This window comes from Schistocerca serialis, chromosome 4, assembly GCF_023864345.2.
Source record: "Schistocerca serialis cubense isolate TAMUIC-IGC-003099 chromosome 4, iqSchSeri2.2, whole genome shotgun sequence".
In the NCBI taxonomy this organism is placed as follows: domain Eukaryota; kingdom Metazoa; phylum Arthropoda; class Insecta; order Orthoptera; family Acrididae; genus Schistocerca; species Schistocerca serialis.
This window is the reverse complement of record NC_064641.1, coordinates 536140908-536159089: the sequence shown is the minus strand read 5'-3', so window position 1 is coordinate 536159089 and position 18182 is coordinate 536140908. Positions and strand designations below refer to the sequence as shown.

Sequence of the window (18182 nt, the reverse complement as noted above, 5' to 3'; positions counted from 1 at the left end):
CGAAGAGACTGGCAACATTAGGCCTTGTTTGAAAGCCATTGCCCATATTCAGAAACTGGACTAAAATACGTTAAAAATAATGTATTAAAAATTATGAAGACCACTGAGTCCTCGCAGATTACTGAGATAAAATTATTAAACATTGAAGCAGCATTATCGGAGCTAATATTAAGTTGTAATTGTAAATAGAGTGTACATTAGTTCAACGTGTTTAGGCTGATTTTACACACGCCAGAATGGTACGTGATCATTTATCATTTTCACGGTCCAAAGCCTGTGCAAAGTGTGATACAAATCAGCCATTAATGTAAAAATTAAAAAGTGTTTCAAGCCTCACAAAAATCTCCCTATTGTTGTCACGTTAAGATAACTTTTTTCTACCTTCCAATATTATGGCCATACTATTAAATAATTGTGAGTTCTAAAATAATTTTCTGAAGTTTCAGAATCGCAACTATCACCTAAAATATCATGGTTTGTTAAACTGATAGTATACGCTTTTGTAAAAGAAAATGGGAACTGAACCTTTGAATTTCACCTCAAATTGACATCCCAAAACTGATCTGATCCTAAGTTTGACAGTCTTGGCACCTCAAATATTTTTTATTTAAGTTTAGCTGCAAACATTTATAGTAGATGTAAATCTACTTAAGTGCATTTAGATATAGTCCTTTGAAAATTAAAATTTCTTACTAAATTGTTGAATATCTTTAAAAAGGTCAGTAAAAACAAGTGGCTTACTACTGAAAATTAATTCTTACTAAAGAACATTAGGAACAAATGTATTAGACCTACTTTTCTTATACATTAGAGAATTTTTAAAAAAATATTTGATCATTTCCTCTGTCGCTGAGAGTGTAATTTCAGTTGCTTTGCAACATCAGGGATATCTACTTCTAAATTATGCTTGCAGCTGTTCTCATTTCGAATTCTGGAATATTTACTTCGTCTTCTTTGGTGAAGGAATTTCGGAAAATGCATATACTAACTCCACTTTAGTGACACTGTCATCAGTAACATCACCGTCGCTGTCGCGCAGTAAAGGTACTTACTGAGCCTTTCCGCTGGTTTACTAACATGGGACCAGCATCTCTTTGGATTTTCCGCCACATTTCTAGAGCGAGTTTCGTTGTGGAAACTATTAAATGCATCTCGCATTGAAATCCGCACCAAATTTCGAGCCTCAGTAAAACTTCACCAATCTCGGAGATTTTGCGTTCATCTAAATTACACGTGCCTTTTGCGGTGCTCCTTCAACAGCTTTCTGTCGTGTTTTGTGTACCATGGGGGATCAGTTCCGTCTATTATTAATTTATTTAGTATGAATATCTCGAGTGCTGTTGATACTATTTCTTTGAACTTAAGCCACATACGGTCTTCATTTACATAGTTTGGAAGGATTGGAGACTATCTCTTAGAAAGACGTCACCTGAATTTTTAGTTGCTTTTATAAATAGATATATTTCGGGTTTAGTTTTGGTGAATTTCTGTGTTACGGAAGTGAGCCTCGCTACGACTGCGTGTTCACTAATCCCTGTATCCGTCGTGATGCTCAGGATTATTCGTGGCTAAGAGGTCAAGTGTGTTTTCGTAACCGTTTACAATTTGAATTGCCTCGTCAACTAATTGTTAAAAATAATTTTTAAAAAAGCATTTAGAACAGTTACGGAAGTTGTTTTCTATTTACAATAGAGCATGAAAGTGTATTTTTGTCAACATGCGGAAGGTAGATTGAAGTAACTGCCAACTATAATTGTATGAGTGGGGTACCTATTTGTAATGAGACTCAAGTTTTCTTTTCTTTGAACTGTTCAGCAACTGTTTCATCTGAGACAGGTGGTCGGTAAAAGGAGCCAGTTATTAATTTATTCCGGTTGTCGAATATAACCTCTGTCCATACTAAGTCACAGGAACTATCTGCTTCAAAGTCGATTGTGAGCTTACATTATTTTTCCTTAAGTTGTCCTTCTTGTTTCTGTTGTAGTGCAGATAATTACAATTACAGCTTTCCCCTCCAGAACCTAAGATGCTTTCTCTGTGACCCTGTAAATACCAGGGCTAAACAATGTAGAACAACTTACGTTACAAGCGTAGCATTCTGTATTACTTCATTTCCTTATTTCTAACATTTTAAAATTGTAAGTCGACTTTAGATGCCATGTCAATCATAGATGTTCTTATCTCTGTTTAGTGAACATGTTTGCAGTTATGTTTTGAACATTGTCAAAAATGGTTCAAATGGCTCTGAGCACTATGGGACTTAACTTCTAAGGTCATCAGTCCCCTAGAACTTAGAACTACTTAAACCTAACTAACCTAAGGACATCACACACATCCATGCCCGAGGCAGGATTCGAACCTAGGACCATAGCGGTCGCGCGGTTCCAGACTGTAGCGCCTAGAACCGGTCGTCCACTTCGGCCGGTCTGAACATTGTCCCGCTACAATTTATTAACTAATGTTTTTAGAGAGTAAATTAATATGGAGTATGTCGTTCTTCTTTTCAAATATTCACAAACACATTTATTCTTTCCCTATTGTCTTTTGGGTATGCAGTTGTAGTAATTAAAGTAAGCACAAATGCAGTGATCAAAAAGAAATGATTAGCGTACATTCGCAATCTCGTTTCATCGTTCCTTTCTTGTTGCTCCCATTCCGATGGACTGTTTCTATTGCAATAGTAAGCGTGAAAGGAAGCTACCGTACAGACAGAGGAATCTATATTTATACTTGGCAGAACTAATTATATACTGACATAATCGTCGGTATTTGCTTTCGTTTCCCAAAAGTTATAAATATTTCGATTTCGGAAAAGAAGCTCTGTATTTGGCCAAGGTGTCGAAGAAGAAGGTCCCTTCCGTACTGGTTGTATCGAGTAAGATGTGGAGACGGCGGTTTGAAAGCGGACAGAGGTAATGCGGGGCAGGGCGTCCCTTACCTGAGGGATCGCTACTCTAGCTACCTGGCGAGGGGGCAAGTGTGGCAAATGTCCGGCATTCATTTCTGGTATCTCGGTAGTTCAATTCTCTGTGTGTGTATTTTTTAATAGTGCTAGTTTGATTTGTTGGTTTTCGAAGGATTGTTACGTATAGGAAAGAATTTCATGTCTTTTGCTGCCACATCTTCCGTCAGAATAATAGGAAAATAATCTGATCCTAATGTGTCGTGCAGTGTCGACCAAGTAGAAACTTTGACAGTTGGTTCGGGCATAACGTGATATCTACAACAGAGCCGCTGTCGTGGGGAACAGACATCAAAGTAACTGACCAATCATTGAGGCTCATAAAGAGTGATTATCTGCTATTGAAGTAACAGCTTTGTCCTGGGTCGTCTGTCAACACAGTGCGTTCGAATCTGTTTCGCTTATCCCGCTTCTCTGGGAGAATATGGGTGAAAGGTACAGAATGTAATTTAATTCTTACTACTGTTATTAGCAGTTTTGCGGTTGGGGAATTGATCTGTACTTCTAGGAACGTAATTTATTTTTTCGTAGCAGTATAGTAACACCTTCTTTTCCATATGGTCTATCAGTCCTGATAGCAGAGAATCCTCTGAAATTGATATGTCTTTCTGCCTTTACGTTTGAGAAATGCAAGCTGCAGATATACTTTCTGTACGAACCTATCATGGCAGGGTATATCAATACTTTTTTCCCCTCTTATTCTGTTTTCTGCCGATTATGTCCATAGTAACGTCGCACCATTTCGGTGAACCCGCCCGGCGGACAAGCATAGAACTTTGTATGTAGTTGAACTTGCCGGAAAGACAACGAGGTCATATGATACGTTCTTATCAGTGCAATTAACTAGCTGCGAATATTGATTGTTATATTTTTGCAGGGGCTTGTTGCTGCAGGAGCAGTGGACTTCCTATACGATGAAGGACTGTTATGTTGGACAGACAATGGACTGGAGATGATACAATGCGTTTCCTATGACGGGAAGGTTCCTGGAGCCAAGGTACGTATACATCTTCTCCAAGGGAGCCCCGAATTTGTTACGACGGCATTACGACGGCATATTGCGTTAAACACGATTCCTCCAGCAATTTCAGATTCCGTCGCTTAAGTTTTCCTCGCGGAAGAAAACCGGACATATCATTTAACAGCAGTATCAGAAGAATGGATTACTACGCGCCAGGAAGCGTTGAGTTGCAGACAGGCACAATGAAAAGACTGCTACACATTTAATTTTTCGGAAGAAAGTCATCCTTCCGATATAAAACACACACACGTTCACTTAGCGACCGGAGACAGTAGCCATGTGCAAATGAGCCGGGTTTGTGTGTGTGTGTGTGTGTGTGTGTGTGTGTGTGTGTGTGTGTGTGTTCTTTTTCGGAAGAAGGGCATTTGTCCGCGAAATTAAATGTTTTGTAGTGGGACAGTAGGACGAATACAGTCGTATCATGTGATACTTAGAGGATGCTTTGAGAATGTAGTTACTATTGATGCGGTACAGTAAATAAAGGAAAATAGATAGATTTTCCGTTTCTCTTTACTTCTTGCGTGCGTATAGGCAAATAAATGAAAACACAGCACGCTAGGATTTGAGAAATAACTATTCTTAGCTCCAAAATCACAATAAAAGACAGTCGACAGGAGCCCTGTGTCATTTGTAAATCCTGATGTCTCACGCAGCTCCTCAATGGCACATTCTTTAGATATAGCAAGAACATTTATATTTAGCCGTTAAGAAAATAGCCATCCAATCGAATCGTGTGAAATGAAATGCCTCATGTTCTTGAAGCGGAAATTACTGTTTACGCGATAACGCCAACATCACTAATATCAATCTTCATAGAAATTAAGTTCAGTTTCAGCTTTCGCGAGTCGACTGTGGAACCAGATCCAAATTTTTAATAGCGATAGGCACGTCAATCATTTTTGTTTTTTCTGTAATTGCAACGTAATCTTTCTGTTACGGTTTTAGAATATTAAAACCACCTGGTAATCTCACAGGCTCATAATGCAGGCCAGTGATCATCCTCCTCCACTTTTCTGTAATTGCAAACTGTGAAGTGTGTGTGTGTAGGGGGGATAACATTTTGATTATATTTCCTGGTCCTTTACGGTTGCACGTAAACAAATATGGCCATTGAAAATTGTTTCAACACATTTCCACACTTTGCTGAACACGAAAAAGGAGAGAGTGAGTTTGCTGCAGATAAAGTTGTCAGGAAGCGATGCAAACTTGGGAATATTCAGAGAATCGTGTCTACAATGACGCTTGATGCTAATGTGCCGTTTGGAGCTGTATTTCTGCCACAGGATAAATCTAATTTATGTTGTCAGTATTTGCTAATACATTCTAGGGTTTTGGACTATAAAACTGTGGCATGTCGTGGCGAGTTTAAATTTTTAGGAGTGCAGTGCAAACTTGTTGAACATTGACCATAAATTTAATTTTATTGTACAGCATATACCTATAAAGAATATGTTTCGTGTGTGATGGCTAAAATGATTTATCAACATGCTTGATGTCAACAGCTACTTTATGCTGAGCTCCTTTCAGTGCTGCACGGGATATGTAACAGAAAAGCAATCTTTTCCATCTAGCTCATTCTATTAAGTTTCCATTTCTTTTCTGTTAGTTTGGTGATTAATTTGTTGTATGCATGTGTCCTGCAGATTGATGTTCTTACAACTGGATTAAGTTCTCCAGATGGCCTAGCATGTGATTGGTTCACCAAAAAAATCTATTGGACTGATGCAGAAACAAACAGAATTGAAGTTGTATCTATTAGTGGTGAACACAGGAAGGTACTGTTCTGGGAAGATATAGACCAGCCCCGAGCAATAGCACTTGATCCAATGAGAGGGTATGTCCATTTGATGTTTCCATGAGGAATTAAGTTTTTATTTACATTGTGTAACACCATAGATATTTTTGTTCACAACTTTATTATTTTAATACATCCAAATATTTATTCCAGCCTTATGTTTTGGACTGACTGGGGTGAGATTCCAAAAATTGAACGCGCTGGAATGAATGGTGACAACTCGACGCGCAAGGTCCTTGTGATAGAGGACATAATGTGGCCTAATGGCCTCACTTTAGATTTCAACAATTCCAAAGTCTATTGGCTGGATGCTAAGCTGCTATTTCTTGCTTCAGTTGATTATGAAGGGAACAACAGACACAAGTTTGCTAGTCAAGATTTAAAATGTCCATTTGCTGTTTCTTTTTTCCACAACAAGCTGTACTTCACTGACTGGGAAACATGGTAAGCTCATTGTTTCTTTTGAATGATTATCATTTTATTGAATTATTGTAGTACATGTGAGCAAAAAGTAGCTGAGTAATATCTTCACGTATAACAGATATGTAGTATAATGAAATATCTTTATAATTATAGGGGCATACATTCTTACAATCTGGAAGAAGGTGGGAAACCAAAGGAAATAGCTCATAACAAGGACATTATGCCACTTGATATTCGTGTGTGGGATAAGAGCCGTCAGCCGAAAGGTTATTCACCATGTCAAACAAATAATGGTGGTTGCTCTCATTTATGTCTTCTGTCACCCAGACCTCCAGGCTTCACTTGTGCTTGCCCCACTGGAGTAAAGCTGCTGGATAACCGTACCTGTGCCAACGGTATTGTATGATTTACATGTAATGTAGAGAGTAAGTTAGAATGTGTTGAAAGAATTCTAGTACTCCTTGTCACGTAAATATTGCCATTATGCCACTTGTTCTTTTCAGGGCCTCAGGAGCTGTTAATTCTCGTACAAAGAACAGATATTTCTAAAATATCACTTGATTCTCCTGATTATACAAATTTTATTCTACCTCTTAAAAATGTGAGGCATGCCATTGCAATAGATTTTGATCCGGTTGAAAATTTTATCTATTGGACAGATGATGATGTGAGTACTGATAGTTTTAACAGTACTATTACTGTGTAACTTGTTTTAAACTTGATCTGTGTTTGCCAGTCACTACTGGTACACATGTGTTGTTGATGAGAATATACCATGACCTACATGCCTTTTAATAACATCTTACATATCACTTACATCCCATTATTTGTTTGCGTACTAATCGCTGCAACCAAGTTAACCAATTTTTTAGAAAAATAATAATATATCACATACATTTAAAGTTCTACCAGGTGTCCAATTTCCATTTGAATGCTATATTTTGAGTCTTGTATTGTCTTCTGCTGATCCTTCATTGCTCTCACTTGCACATCTGAATCCAATATGTCTCTTGTTGTCTTATGGTATTCAGCTTGCAAAAAAGAAATCTTAGATGATCTTCTGTAGCATGAAAGGCAAGTGAGAGGGATAGGCAGCAGCAACACTGGGTAAGAGGGTTTGCAAATCTGAAAAAATTATGTATGGAGTTACCATTTTCACATTGGCTGTTATGTAACTAGAGTAATGTAAGCATTTACTGATTAACACAGTTTTCCATATTCTGGAATCCATGAAGACGAAAAAGTAGTGTCTTCATATTTTGCTATTATTTTTCAGGGTACAGTGCAATTTTATTGTACGTTTATTTCAGACAGAAAGTCACTTATCTCTCTCTTTATTTTTTAATGTACCTTTAAACATTAAAGAGTTCAGTAACCATTGTTAAACTAATTCAACGTTAAATTGATCTCTACATTTTCTACACCTGTTTGTAGTTAATATTTGTACATATCTCTCAATCAAAGGCTGTAATATGGTCTAAAAGATAAATGGAAGTAGGCTAGTGGTCATAATTACCAACGGGAGAAAAATGATGTGATTGAATCAATGATATAGGAGTGAAACTTAGAGCATGTAAATATGGAAGTTAAATTGTTGTATGAAATACGTAATTCACCTAAGCTACATTTTATTTAGTACCCTTCACAATACCAGTAGAATAACTTCATATAATACATTACAGTATACAATACTAAAATAATGACCAAGTGTACAGGACTGTGGGCTAGGGCGGTTCCTTCTTTGAGTGCTGGATGGAGATAAGAACACACTAGAAAACACCATCTTTTATCCTTTTCGTCATTGGCCTACATATAAGTATACTTCATACTTTCACCAACTTCGTGTGTGCCCTTCTTTCAATAGCAAGGAAGAAATCTTACAATACAGAGGGGTAAAGATTATCCCTGACAGTTGTATGTGTCTGTGCTCAATCTGTCTGTTTTAATTTACAGCTGCTTTATTTATGATCCTGTTTCTCTGTCAGCCACAACATCATTTTTTAGAGTTGCTCTTTTCTGCTGCTGCCTACAGGCCAAGGCAATAAGACGAGCTCATCTGAATGGAACAGGTCAGGAAGATCTAATTGTGACAGAGGTGGGCCATCCTGATGGAATTGCCGTTGACTGGGTGGCACGTAATATGTACTGGACAGATACAGGGATGGACCGTATTGAAGTGGCACGTCTGAATGGTGAATCACGAATTGTAAGAGCATCATTAAGTATTGTGTTCAGTAGTTAGTTATTCATTTGAGAGGTATGCCTTCTATTGCAGTGTTAAGTACTGTACTTTTTAGATCTTCTCTCTATACATAAAATTATGTGTTTATAACACAGTCTAATGGCAGATGAAGCTCTGTTTATAACCACTGTGTCGTTTGTTTCTGTTGGAATTTTTTATCTATAATTTATACATGCTTATTTTATAGTCATGTATTGTACACAATTATGTCTAAATGCATCTCATAAATTTCCAGGATATGTAGAGTGTGCTGGGTAGTTGCTGATTTGAATAGGCACCCACATCTGAGATGAACTCTTGCTGTACTAAAAGTACAAATGTGAACAATAAAGATTTCCAGTGTTTGTTGAATGTAACTGTTGCAGTACTTTCCTATGATTGCTAATTTCTATGGTTGTAAAAAAGTAACTAATCTGGCAAGAATGCCCAGTGCTAAACTACATGTGAAATGTGAAAATATTCACTGTCACCTTACATGCTATATCTCTACCTCCACTGGTCGTCCATGTCAGATTCTACTATATTAATGATGGCAAGCGTGTAATGTGGTTACCAAATTAATTTTTACACACACGTCCGTAGTTAAATATTCATTTTATGGACACATTGTGCCACATAAAGTCTCTGTTTTATCTGAGTGAATTACAGCATGGAGCTCTTTAGGACGCGACTGCTTTATTTCTCTGTACGTAATATTCGCTTATTATCATATTCCAAACAAAATGTATTGTAATTGTACTAGATGTTTTACTTGCTTTGTAGTTGTTAATGGCTTTGGTAGCTTCCAATTGAACATCACATTTGCTTTTTTTAAAAAAAAGTTTTTCAATATTTTTTTTTATTTTTTAAAACCATTTGGGCACTTAAAAGCTAGTTGTCTCATGAGGTCAACTCAAATGCAGTATTAGGAGAAATTATAGATGGAGTATCCAGTGCAGTATTTTTTGTGTGTGTTATAATGAATAGGCATTCCTACATGAAGAGTCATGCATTATATACTGTCGTAAGATGCTTGATATTTTCTTTCATAAGGTAACATTCAATTTAAAAAATTATTAATGTCGCACACACATAAATGAAGAATATAATATATGCTGTGAAATGACAAGACAGCTTATAATTTCCTCTGTTTTCTCTCTGAAGCAGTTTACCATTTGTGACATTTACTGTCTGGGAATAATTTACTAGGGAACTGCCTGAACGCAAAGGTCTCTGAATTTAGCAGTCTTAGTTGTACCACTTCCATGAGCATTAGTCTCTCATGTTTAAAGTGATCAATGATACTTAACAAGAACTGGTAAACTTAAAAATAAACAATCACGTACATGAGGCTTTACCACTGATTAGCTGGTGTGTGCATTAAAGACTGTTTATACAAAAGGTACTAGTACTTTTTTTATTTTTTTTTTTTAATTCTGAATCCTGTACATTCATATGTTGTAACCAAAGCTTTAACTGCTCATATGTTTTTCATAGCTGTTGTACATGTAGCATCAAGAAGGAAGAAGGGTAGATTGCAGTTAACATGCTATAAACACCAAGGTATTTGTGATGGACCTCAAGTTTAGATTGCACAAGGTTGGGATGGAAATCTGCCTTACGCAATTTAGGGAAACCACTGAAGACCCAAATCATGTTGGCCTGAAACAGATTTGAACCTCATTTCTCTACAGTGAGTGTCCACTGCCCTAACCATTGCACCATCTCAATTGGTTTTATGAGGGTGAATCAAATGAAAGTCTTAAATTTGTAATAACAAATCGAATTTTCGTGTCGTTATCCTGTAAGTTGCTAAACGTGCTAAAAACCGTGTGCTCACATACCGTCGCAGTATCAGTATAAAGATGGCCGCCCCACTTGCGACTTGCGCCAGGGAAGAACAGCTTTCCGTTATTCAGTTTTTGCTTGTGAAGGTGTGAAACCTATTGAAATTCATCGACGAATGAAGGTTCAGTACGGTGATGCATGTTTGTCACAGCAGCAAGTCTATGAATGGAGTAGGAAGTTTGCAAATGGTGTGACTTAAGTGGAAGATGCTCCTCGTCCAGGCCAGGCACAACAAGTTGTGACTCCACAGAACATTGCAGCAGTTGAAGCCATAGTGAAGGAAAACCGCCGAGTGACACTGAATGACATTGCAACCATTCCTCATCACCAAAACCAAAGAAGTTTCGAGCAGAACCATCAGCAGGGAAGGTTATGCTCACTCTCTTTTGGTACGAAAAAGGCATCATTTTGGAGCATTACATGCCTAGATGGACCACTGTCACCAGTGCAACATACACAGATCTTCTAAAAAATCATCTGCGGCCTGCAATGAAATCAAAGTGATGTGGATTGTTGTCAGCAGGTGTCCTTTTGCAACATGACAATGCAAGGCCCAACACTGCCTGTACAACAGTTGCAACAATCACAGACCTGCATTTTGAGTGTCTTCCTCATCCACCATACTCACCAGACCTTGCCCCAAGTGATTTCCATATGTTTGGACCACTCAAAGACACAATGGGAGGAAAGAAGTTCCGTTCTGATGAAGAGGTACGCCATGCGGTGCACGAGTGGTTGTGCGGACTACCAAAAGAATTTTTTTCTAAGGAATTTATGCACTTTATAATTGCTTGAGAACTTGCATTGAGTTTTGGGGAGATTATGTTGAAAAGTAATACAGCTTTGTACCACTTCTGCACAATAAATAATATTTAAAAAAATATTTAAGGTTTTCATTTGACTCACCCCCGTATATAAAAAAAAACGCACACTAAACCCAGGTAACTGGCATTTGGTTTTGCTGTACAGTATTTCTCAAATGGTGGCAGTGGAGAAGTGCTTTGATGATGCTCTTCACTTAGGTTGACTTTCTTCACCTCTCTGTGAATTGAATGTTTCTGCCTTGTGGAACTATTAAAGGAAGACCACTGTATGAAACACCATCACTTGTTAAAACACCTTTTGTCTTTCTGGGCCAACACTCAAAGATGAACTTTACCTCAGAATTGAGTAATGTTGTTAAGGTGATTATAATACTGTAATGCAACAAGGATAAATCTCATCCAAAGCAAGAACCCTGTGTGCTGTGTGAATAGGTACAACTCTTGTCAGTTCAACAAATTGCAATTTGTTCCCTACCTACAACCCCCCCCCCCTCCCTGCACCCTCCCCTCCACTGGTGACCATGCATGTGACTGTAGAAATATCTAGTTATCAAATTCATTGACAGTGAGGAGTGGAAATGAGTGACTGTGCTAATGGACAATGTGTGTGCTTACAACATTTTATTTAACATTGAATAAGTCAATGGTATGCAAATTACGTGGCACATGATACTGAGGGGAGTGAAATTTCGGTGTTCAAGAAGAAAGAGGTTAATTATCACAGTTTTTATTCCTTCTATAATATGTATAATTGTGGTATTTGGTGCCCATTTGTGTAGTAAGCGAAGAATGGTAAGGAAGTACTAAATCTCAGAAAATTTAATGGCAAAATGAACCCTAACCTATGTATTCTTGTTTGACTTAAGAACAGTATTACAGATAGATGTCTTTTCTTGATTTTTCACCTTTTTACTCTGGTGTATTGTAATTTACAACATTTTTCAAACTTTGATGTTTTCACTGAAGCTGTACACTCTAAATGCTGTGTAAGGAATATGGGTTTGTGTTAAGTATGCCAACAGTGAGTTGGCAGCTTGCTACAGTTAATCCAGCTGTAATATAGCAGTGGTTAGTAAGGTAAAGGTACTATCTTCTCACCACCTCACCACATCCTGAGCTTAAAGCTTGCTAATTGTGGATCAGCAAAAATCAGTGGAAGTCATTTCAAAGAAGGGCCGCTCATTTTGTATTATCGTGAAAATGGGGGGAGAGTGCCATGAACATGATTCTTGGATTGGGGTAGCAATTATTAAAACAAAGGGTTTTTTGTTGTGGCAGGATCTTTTCATGAAACTTCAGTCACCAACTTTCTCCTCAGATCACAAAAATATTCTGTTGGTGCCAAACTACATAGGGAGGAATAATCATCATGATAAAATAAGAGGAACTGAAGCTCGTACTTGTTTTCCCACATGCCATTCGAGCATGAAAAGGTAGAGTAATATCTTCAACCAGGTTCGATGAATCCTCTGCCAGGCGTGTAATTGTGTAGAGTAATTGTGCAGACGTAGGTTTAGGTGTGGACGTAGGCTCCAGGCCATGTGTGAGTGTGTTATGTCTAGCTGCTACAATTTTTAGCAATCTCAATATACAGTACCAATGTGTATGGTAGCTGTTTTGAGGTTATTATCATGTTGTGCTGTGCTGAAACAGTAAGCACACCTGCAGTGCCAACATCAAATGAGGAAAGCACAGCTTGTTTCACCCACTTTGTCACCACCCCATGTCTGTCTGTGGTTTGGATGTTCTTGCATCCTCCACTCCCTGCAGGTTACACAGAACGGAGTCAGGAAGTCATGAAAAAACAGTAAAGCTGTTGTCAATCTGAAAGTTGATTTGAATACTGCTATTGTATACTATACCTGTTCTCGTGTTTCAGGTTTTAATAACAGAAGATCTAGGTGAACCAAGAGCAATTGCTGTGGCACCAGAGAAGGGGTGGATGTTTTGGTCTGACTGGGACAGTGAAGCACCCAAAATTGAACGAGCATCTTTAGATGGCTCAGATCGAACCATGCTCATTTCTAAGGATCTAGGCTGGCCAAATGGAATAACTCTTGATCTTGCGTACGATAAGATATATTGGTGTGATGCTAAGAAAGATAGACTTGAGGTCTGTATATTCATATGATAGAAAATAAAAACGAATTTAATTTATTTTATTAATAACAAACAATCCTGTAGAAAAGTGTCTTATATTGTAGTCTTAACTGAAAAGTTACAAATGCAAACAATCAAGTGTGTAATAGTAATTTTAATTGAACCTGCATCAGTTATTTATTAGCTGAATGTAGGGGGTGTGATCTCTGAATTTTGTATGTGAAAAATCTTAAAGCTTTTTAAATAAAGCAAACATTATTAACATTCTACATCTTTGTTATTCATGTTTACATATTTATTTCTCATCGTAATTACCGTGGCACGAACATATTTCTCCCATCAACAGATCAGTTTGTTGAGACTGTCTCTGTAGAACATTTGACTTGGCTGACGGAGCTGCCATCTCACTTCTGCTTGCACTACTTCATCACTATCAAGTGAAGGCTTCAATGGTGTTCCTTAAGTTTTGGATGTAGATGAAAATCGAATGGGACCAAGTTTGGACTGTGTAGAGAATGGTTGATGACAGTGAACCAAGTCATCGGATTGTTGTAGATGTCACAGCACTCATGTGGTTTGGCATTGCTGTGCTGAAGGAGAAGGTGGTCCCTGTTTGGATGATCTCTTGGCATTCAAAACTTGGTTCCAGCATGCTGTTTCTAATGCACCGACATAATTAGGTTACACACTGCCATGTTAAACTCTAAAATTCAGAGCCATCTAGTAGCAGAAGATTCAAATGTGTTAACATGAAGACTAAAAATGTAGAATATTATAATGTTTATTTTATTTAATAGGCATTAAGAGCTTTCACATAAAATGTTCAGAGACATTGCTTTTGAGCATTCCTGTATATTTTAGAGCAATAAGAAGCTGCTCTTATGTAAAATAATACTTAAAAAAAGTGATAATTCTTTTATCTTTGTTAACAATGTATAATTAATCTTATCATTTCAGGTGGCAAATATGGATGGAAGTGATAGGCGAGAGATTATTAGTGACAACTTGCCACATCCATTTGGCTTGAGTCTTCTTGGAGATTATCTTTATTGGACCGATTGGCAGCGAAGGTCAATTGAGCGGGTGAACAAAATAACTGGAAATGAACGCAAACTGATTGCAGATCAGTTACCAAATGTTATGGGCCTAAAAGTTATACGCCTTGGTGAAGTGAAGGGAACAAACCCATGTGCAAAAGATAATGGTGGTTGTGATCAGCTGTGCCTTAACAGACCAGGAAATGACTATATTTGTGCATGTAAAATGGGTAAGTAAAGTGAATAAGAAGATGAATATTATTTATTTAACTTAAATTATTTAAAAATAGTAGAAGTTATCATAACTGGTTTCCAATTTGTCAGTATTCAAAATTTTTTATTGTGATTTGCATTTTAAAAACTTGAAATTGTCTGCAACAAATACATATTGTAATGAAACATCCTGACAGATTAAAACTGTGCTGTGTTTGGAATCCAGCATAGACCAGCTCCCTGAGATAGGCATGGGTTCAGCATTGAATCCTTATCCTGCAGACAGTTTTAATCTGCATGAAGTTTCACGGTTAAGGACTCAGTAATCTTGTTCTCATACAAATGCAGGCTTTGTTTGAATGGCGATGTGTGATATTATGTGAATTGGCACAGCTATGCATGTGTGATTATGAAGTTTAAGATCTCTGCTGTGGTCAAATAATTGTTTGTCTCTTCATAGTCCAGTCAGTTGCAGTGCTAATTATTAATGCAGATCTTATTTTGATGCAACATTTGATTCCATCATTTTGCAGCTAAAGTGTGATTATTTGGTGGCTTTTGTACAGTGATATATATGCTAAGAAAATGCCATGCTTAGAGCTACCAAAGCATTAAAGATTTATCAGAAACACATTGTTTTGAGTACAGTTCATTTCCATAAAATATTAGGAAATTTCAGAGAATAAACATGGTATTTTCAGTCTGTTTCTATTACAGTTCCAAATTAAATGGCTTTTTAATGTTGTACAGCATAGTCTGCACATGTACAAAACAGCCGTGCATTACCTCCAGAAAACACATAGCAAAACAATGCTGATATAGAAGCCCAGAACAGTATTGAGAAACACAGCTGACTTTTTTTATGGCTATTTATTGTTTGGTCCCCTTATTTGTTGTTTTAAAAGATATGCACATTTTTTTATGAGTTATTTAGTTTTTTTGCCAGAATCTCAAGAGAATTTCAAAATGTTGTTACCAGTTTTAGTTGTTCATTCAGTGGTCATCTTTGACAGTCAGTAGATAAAAAGAGGACACAAGACTCATTGTATTATCTATAAAATCTGACTGGTAGTTATCAGTGTGTTATAAAAACAATAAAATCATATCTAAAGGTTTGTGCTGCTAGCAGTTTCTGTTGCATTGTCAATAGTGCTGAAGCCAGCAGTAAGTAGCAATCGAGGTTTTGTAGGCAGAATGATATCTTCCTTTTGCAAGTAGACAAAATCTTGCACCCTATCTACCGTTGCTTTCAGTGTTATTGACATTTCAAAGGAAAACAATTGCAGCATATTCCTTTAAGTATGATTTTATTGTCTTTTTATCATTACACAGGTAATTAGTTGACAGCCTTCACCTGTTACATAATGATTATTTGTGTCCTTTTTTATCTGTTGATAGTATGAAGACGACTCCTGACTAGCCAAAACTAATAATGGCATTACAAATGCTCATATGATTGTGTCAATAAATATAAAAACAACAGAACATGGTCAGTAACTTTATCTCTCAGACATGAGATTCTCTAAGTATATACAGATTCTGTTATGCAAAATAGGTGTCTTTAGTGTGGGAAACATCAAACTACTTGACAAAGACATTGTATGATGAAAACTTGCAAGTGCTTTCAAATGCACTGAGCTTATCAAATTGTATGTCATGTCATGATAAAGAACCATATATGAGAGAGGACTCCCAAGAAAGATGTGATGAGAAATAATATATACTCCAGACCAACAAGAATAGCTCTCTCTCTCTCTCTCTCTCTCTCTCTCTCTCTCTCTGCTACATTAACATACATTTCTGTTTCAAGACAAAACTGTGGGGGAGGTATAGTTCTTCACCTATTAACCCTTTCACTACTGCGGGCATGTACAAACGACCTGTTATGCCATTCCTCAAGTGTTGTGGATGTGTATATGCATGATGCTTAGGTTTTTCTACAGTGTTATAGACATCTGTACATGTCCTGAGTCACCAATCTCTCACTGCCGCAGAGGAGTTACTTCCATATCTTGGTGAATAAAAAAGTTTTGAATATTTATCTTAAACTATACAAGTACGATGGATAATGGAAAATAAATTCAGTTCTTTATCAGTTGAAGATATCAGACTGCAAGCTATGCAAAAATCAAATTTTTTCACCAAATAGATTTCAAAAAATCAGATAATACATATTTCTTATCAGCCAGAACGCCTTTCCTCAGCGCAGGCACAAGCGTTTGGTGAGCAGTACAGCCATAACAAAAAGTGCCTTCGCATGGAATGCATAGAGCACATGAGTTGCAGTGAAAGGGTTAATAGAAAATGGAATACACGATAGTGACACAAGCTAGTTGTTTCCCTTCGTATACTTCAGTCCAATTTTGGGTGTCTCTTACAGGAAATCAATAGCACTTACAAAAATGAAATCATATTTTGCAGGTTATGAACTGGCTACAGACAACAGGACATGCGTTATTCCAGAAGCATTCTTATTGTTTGTTCGTAAAGAAAATATAGGAAGAATAAGCATTGAGAACAACAATAATGTGGTAAACATACCAGTTACTGGCATTAAAGATGCAAGGTATTCAAGAAAGTTTTTGTTATGAGGAAGCGTAAATGATTATTGATTTTAGCATTTGCTGCATAACACTCATTTCTTTCCCTCAGTGCCTTGGATTTTGACATAAATGATAACCGTATCTATTGGACAGATGTCAAAGCAAAAACAATCACCAGGTCATTTATGAATGGATCAAATGTAGAAAAAATTGTGGAGTTTGGATTGGACTCTCCTGAAGGTGAGCAGTTTTTTTCCCTTCCATTCACATTACTCTTTATTGGTAATTCTGAATTCCTTAAGAAAAGGCACTGGAGTATAATGGTGTTCTATTTGAAGAACTTGCTTTAATTGATATGATCCGAAACAAGACATTAAAAAGAGGAGGGTGGTAGAAAGATACAGTGAAAGAGTTTATAGACTTCAATTTTACCAGTTTTTAGCTCTCAGCTGTTCAGAAGGTAAAGATCACAGTGAGGATCGGGTTGCTGTTTTGCATTCCTCAGTTTCAATGCTTGTGTTGTTAATGTCTTCATGTTATGAAAAGAGAATTTTAGTGAAATTTAATTTCATAGCTGTTAATTGTCAGTTAATTTAATCTTTTTGAAAGTTATTTTCCTTATTTTGTAACCTCTGCATTATCATGTTACAAAGTAAGAGTGGTTTATACAATTGTATGTTATATATTTTGCTACTACAATGACAAAATTATCATATTATTTAAAAGAGCATTAGGTCAAGGTAGAATCTAAAACAATAAAAATAACACCTAACCTCGCTGTTGTGAGCTGCAGTTCTGTGGTTCGTTTATATTTGATGTGAATGTGAATTAATTTTTGTTAACTTATGTATATACTGTTTTCCCTCCCAGTATATGTGATAATCTAAAAATCAAATGTAGTGACAGGTGCACAATACTGTCAAAAATTGCCACTGTACTTCCCTTCATCACTTCCCTATTCCATAATGAATTCATACGTTGTTTATGATCCATAATGAAATATGGTGTATTTTGTTTTTCTCTTGAAAAGGCATGGCTGTTGACTGGGTTGCACACAATCTTTATTGGAGTGATACAGGCAGCAAGAGGATAGAAGTCGCAAGGCTTGATGGCCGGTCCCGTAAAGTATTGTTATGGGAAGGCTTGGGTGAACCTCGGAGCCTTGCACTGAATCCACGTGATGGGTGAGATTGGA

General features: G+C 37.0%; 1 protein-coding gene across 1 annotated transcript in view; it reads left to right on the top strand.

The window, feature by feature from the left end:
• LOC126475251 (low-density lipoprotein receptor-related protein 6) overlaps window positions 1-18182 on the top strand; it is a 327744-nt gene that overhangs the window by 266651 nt on the left and 42911 nt on the right. Inside the window, exons 3-13 of the mRNA XM_050102953.1 lie at window positions 3840-3959; window positions 5627-5817; window positions 5932-6222; window positions 6355-6596; window positions 6705-6868; window positions 8234-8407; window positions 12974-13207; window positions 14152-14461; window positions 16866-17010; window positions 17097-17227; window positions 18018-18171. Of these exons, the coding sequence (XP_049958910.1) occupies window positions 3840-3959; window positions 5627-5817; window positions 5932-6222; window positions 6355-6596; window positions 6705-6868; window positions 8234-8407; window positions 12974-13207; window positions 14152-14461; window positions 16866-17010; window positions 17097-17227; window positions 18018-18171 (2156 nt within the window). The remainder of the gene's footprint in view (window positions 1-3839; window positions 3960-5626; window positions 5818-5931; window positions 6223-6354; window positions 6597-6704; window positions 6869-8233; window positions 8408-12973; window positions 13208-14151; window positions 14462-16865; window positions 17011-17096; window positions 17228-18017; window positions 18172-18182) is intronic.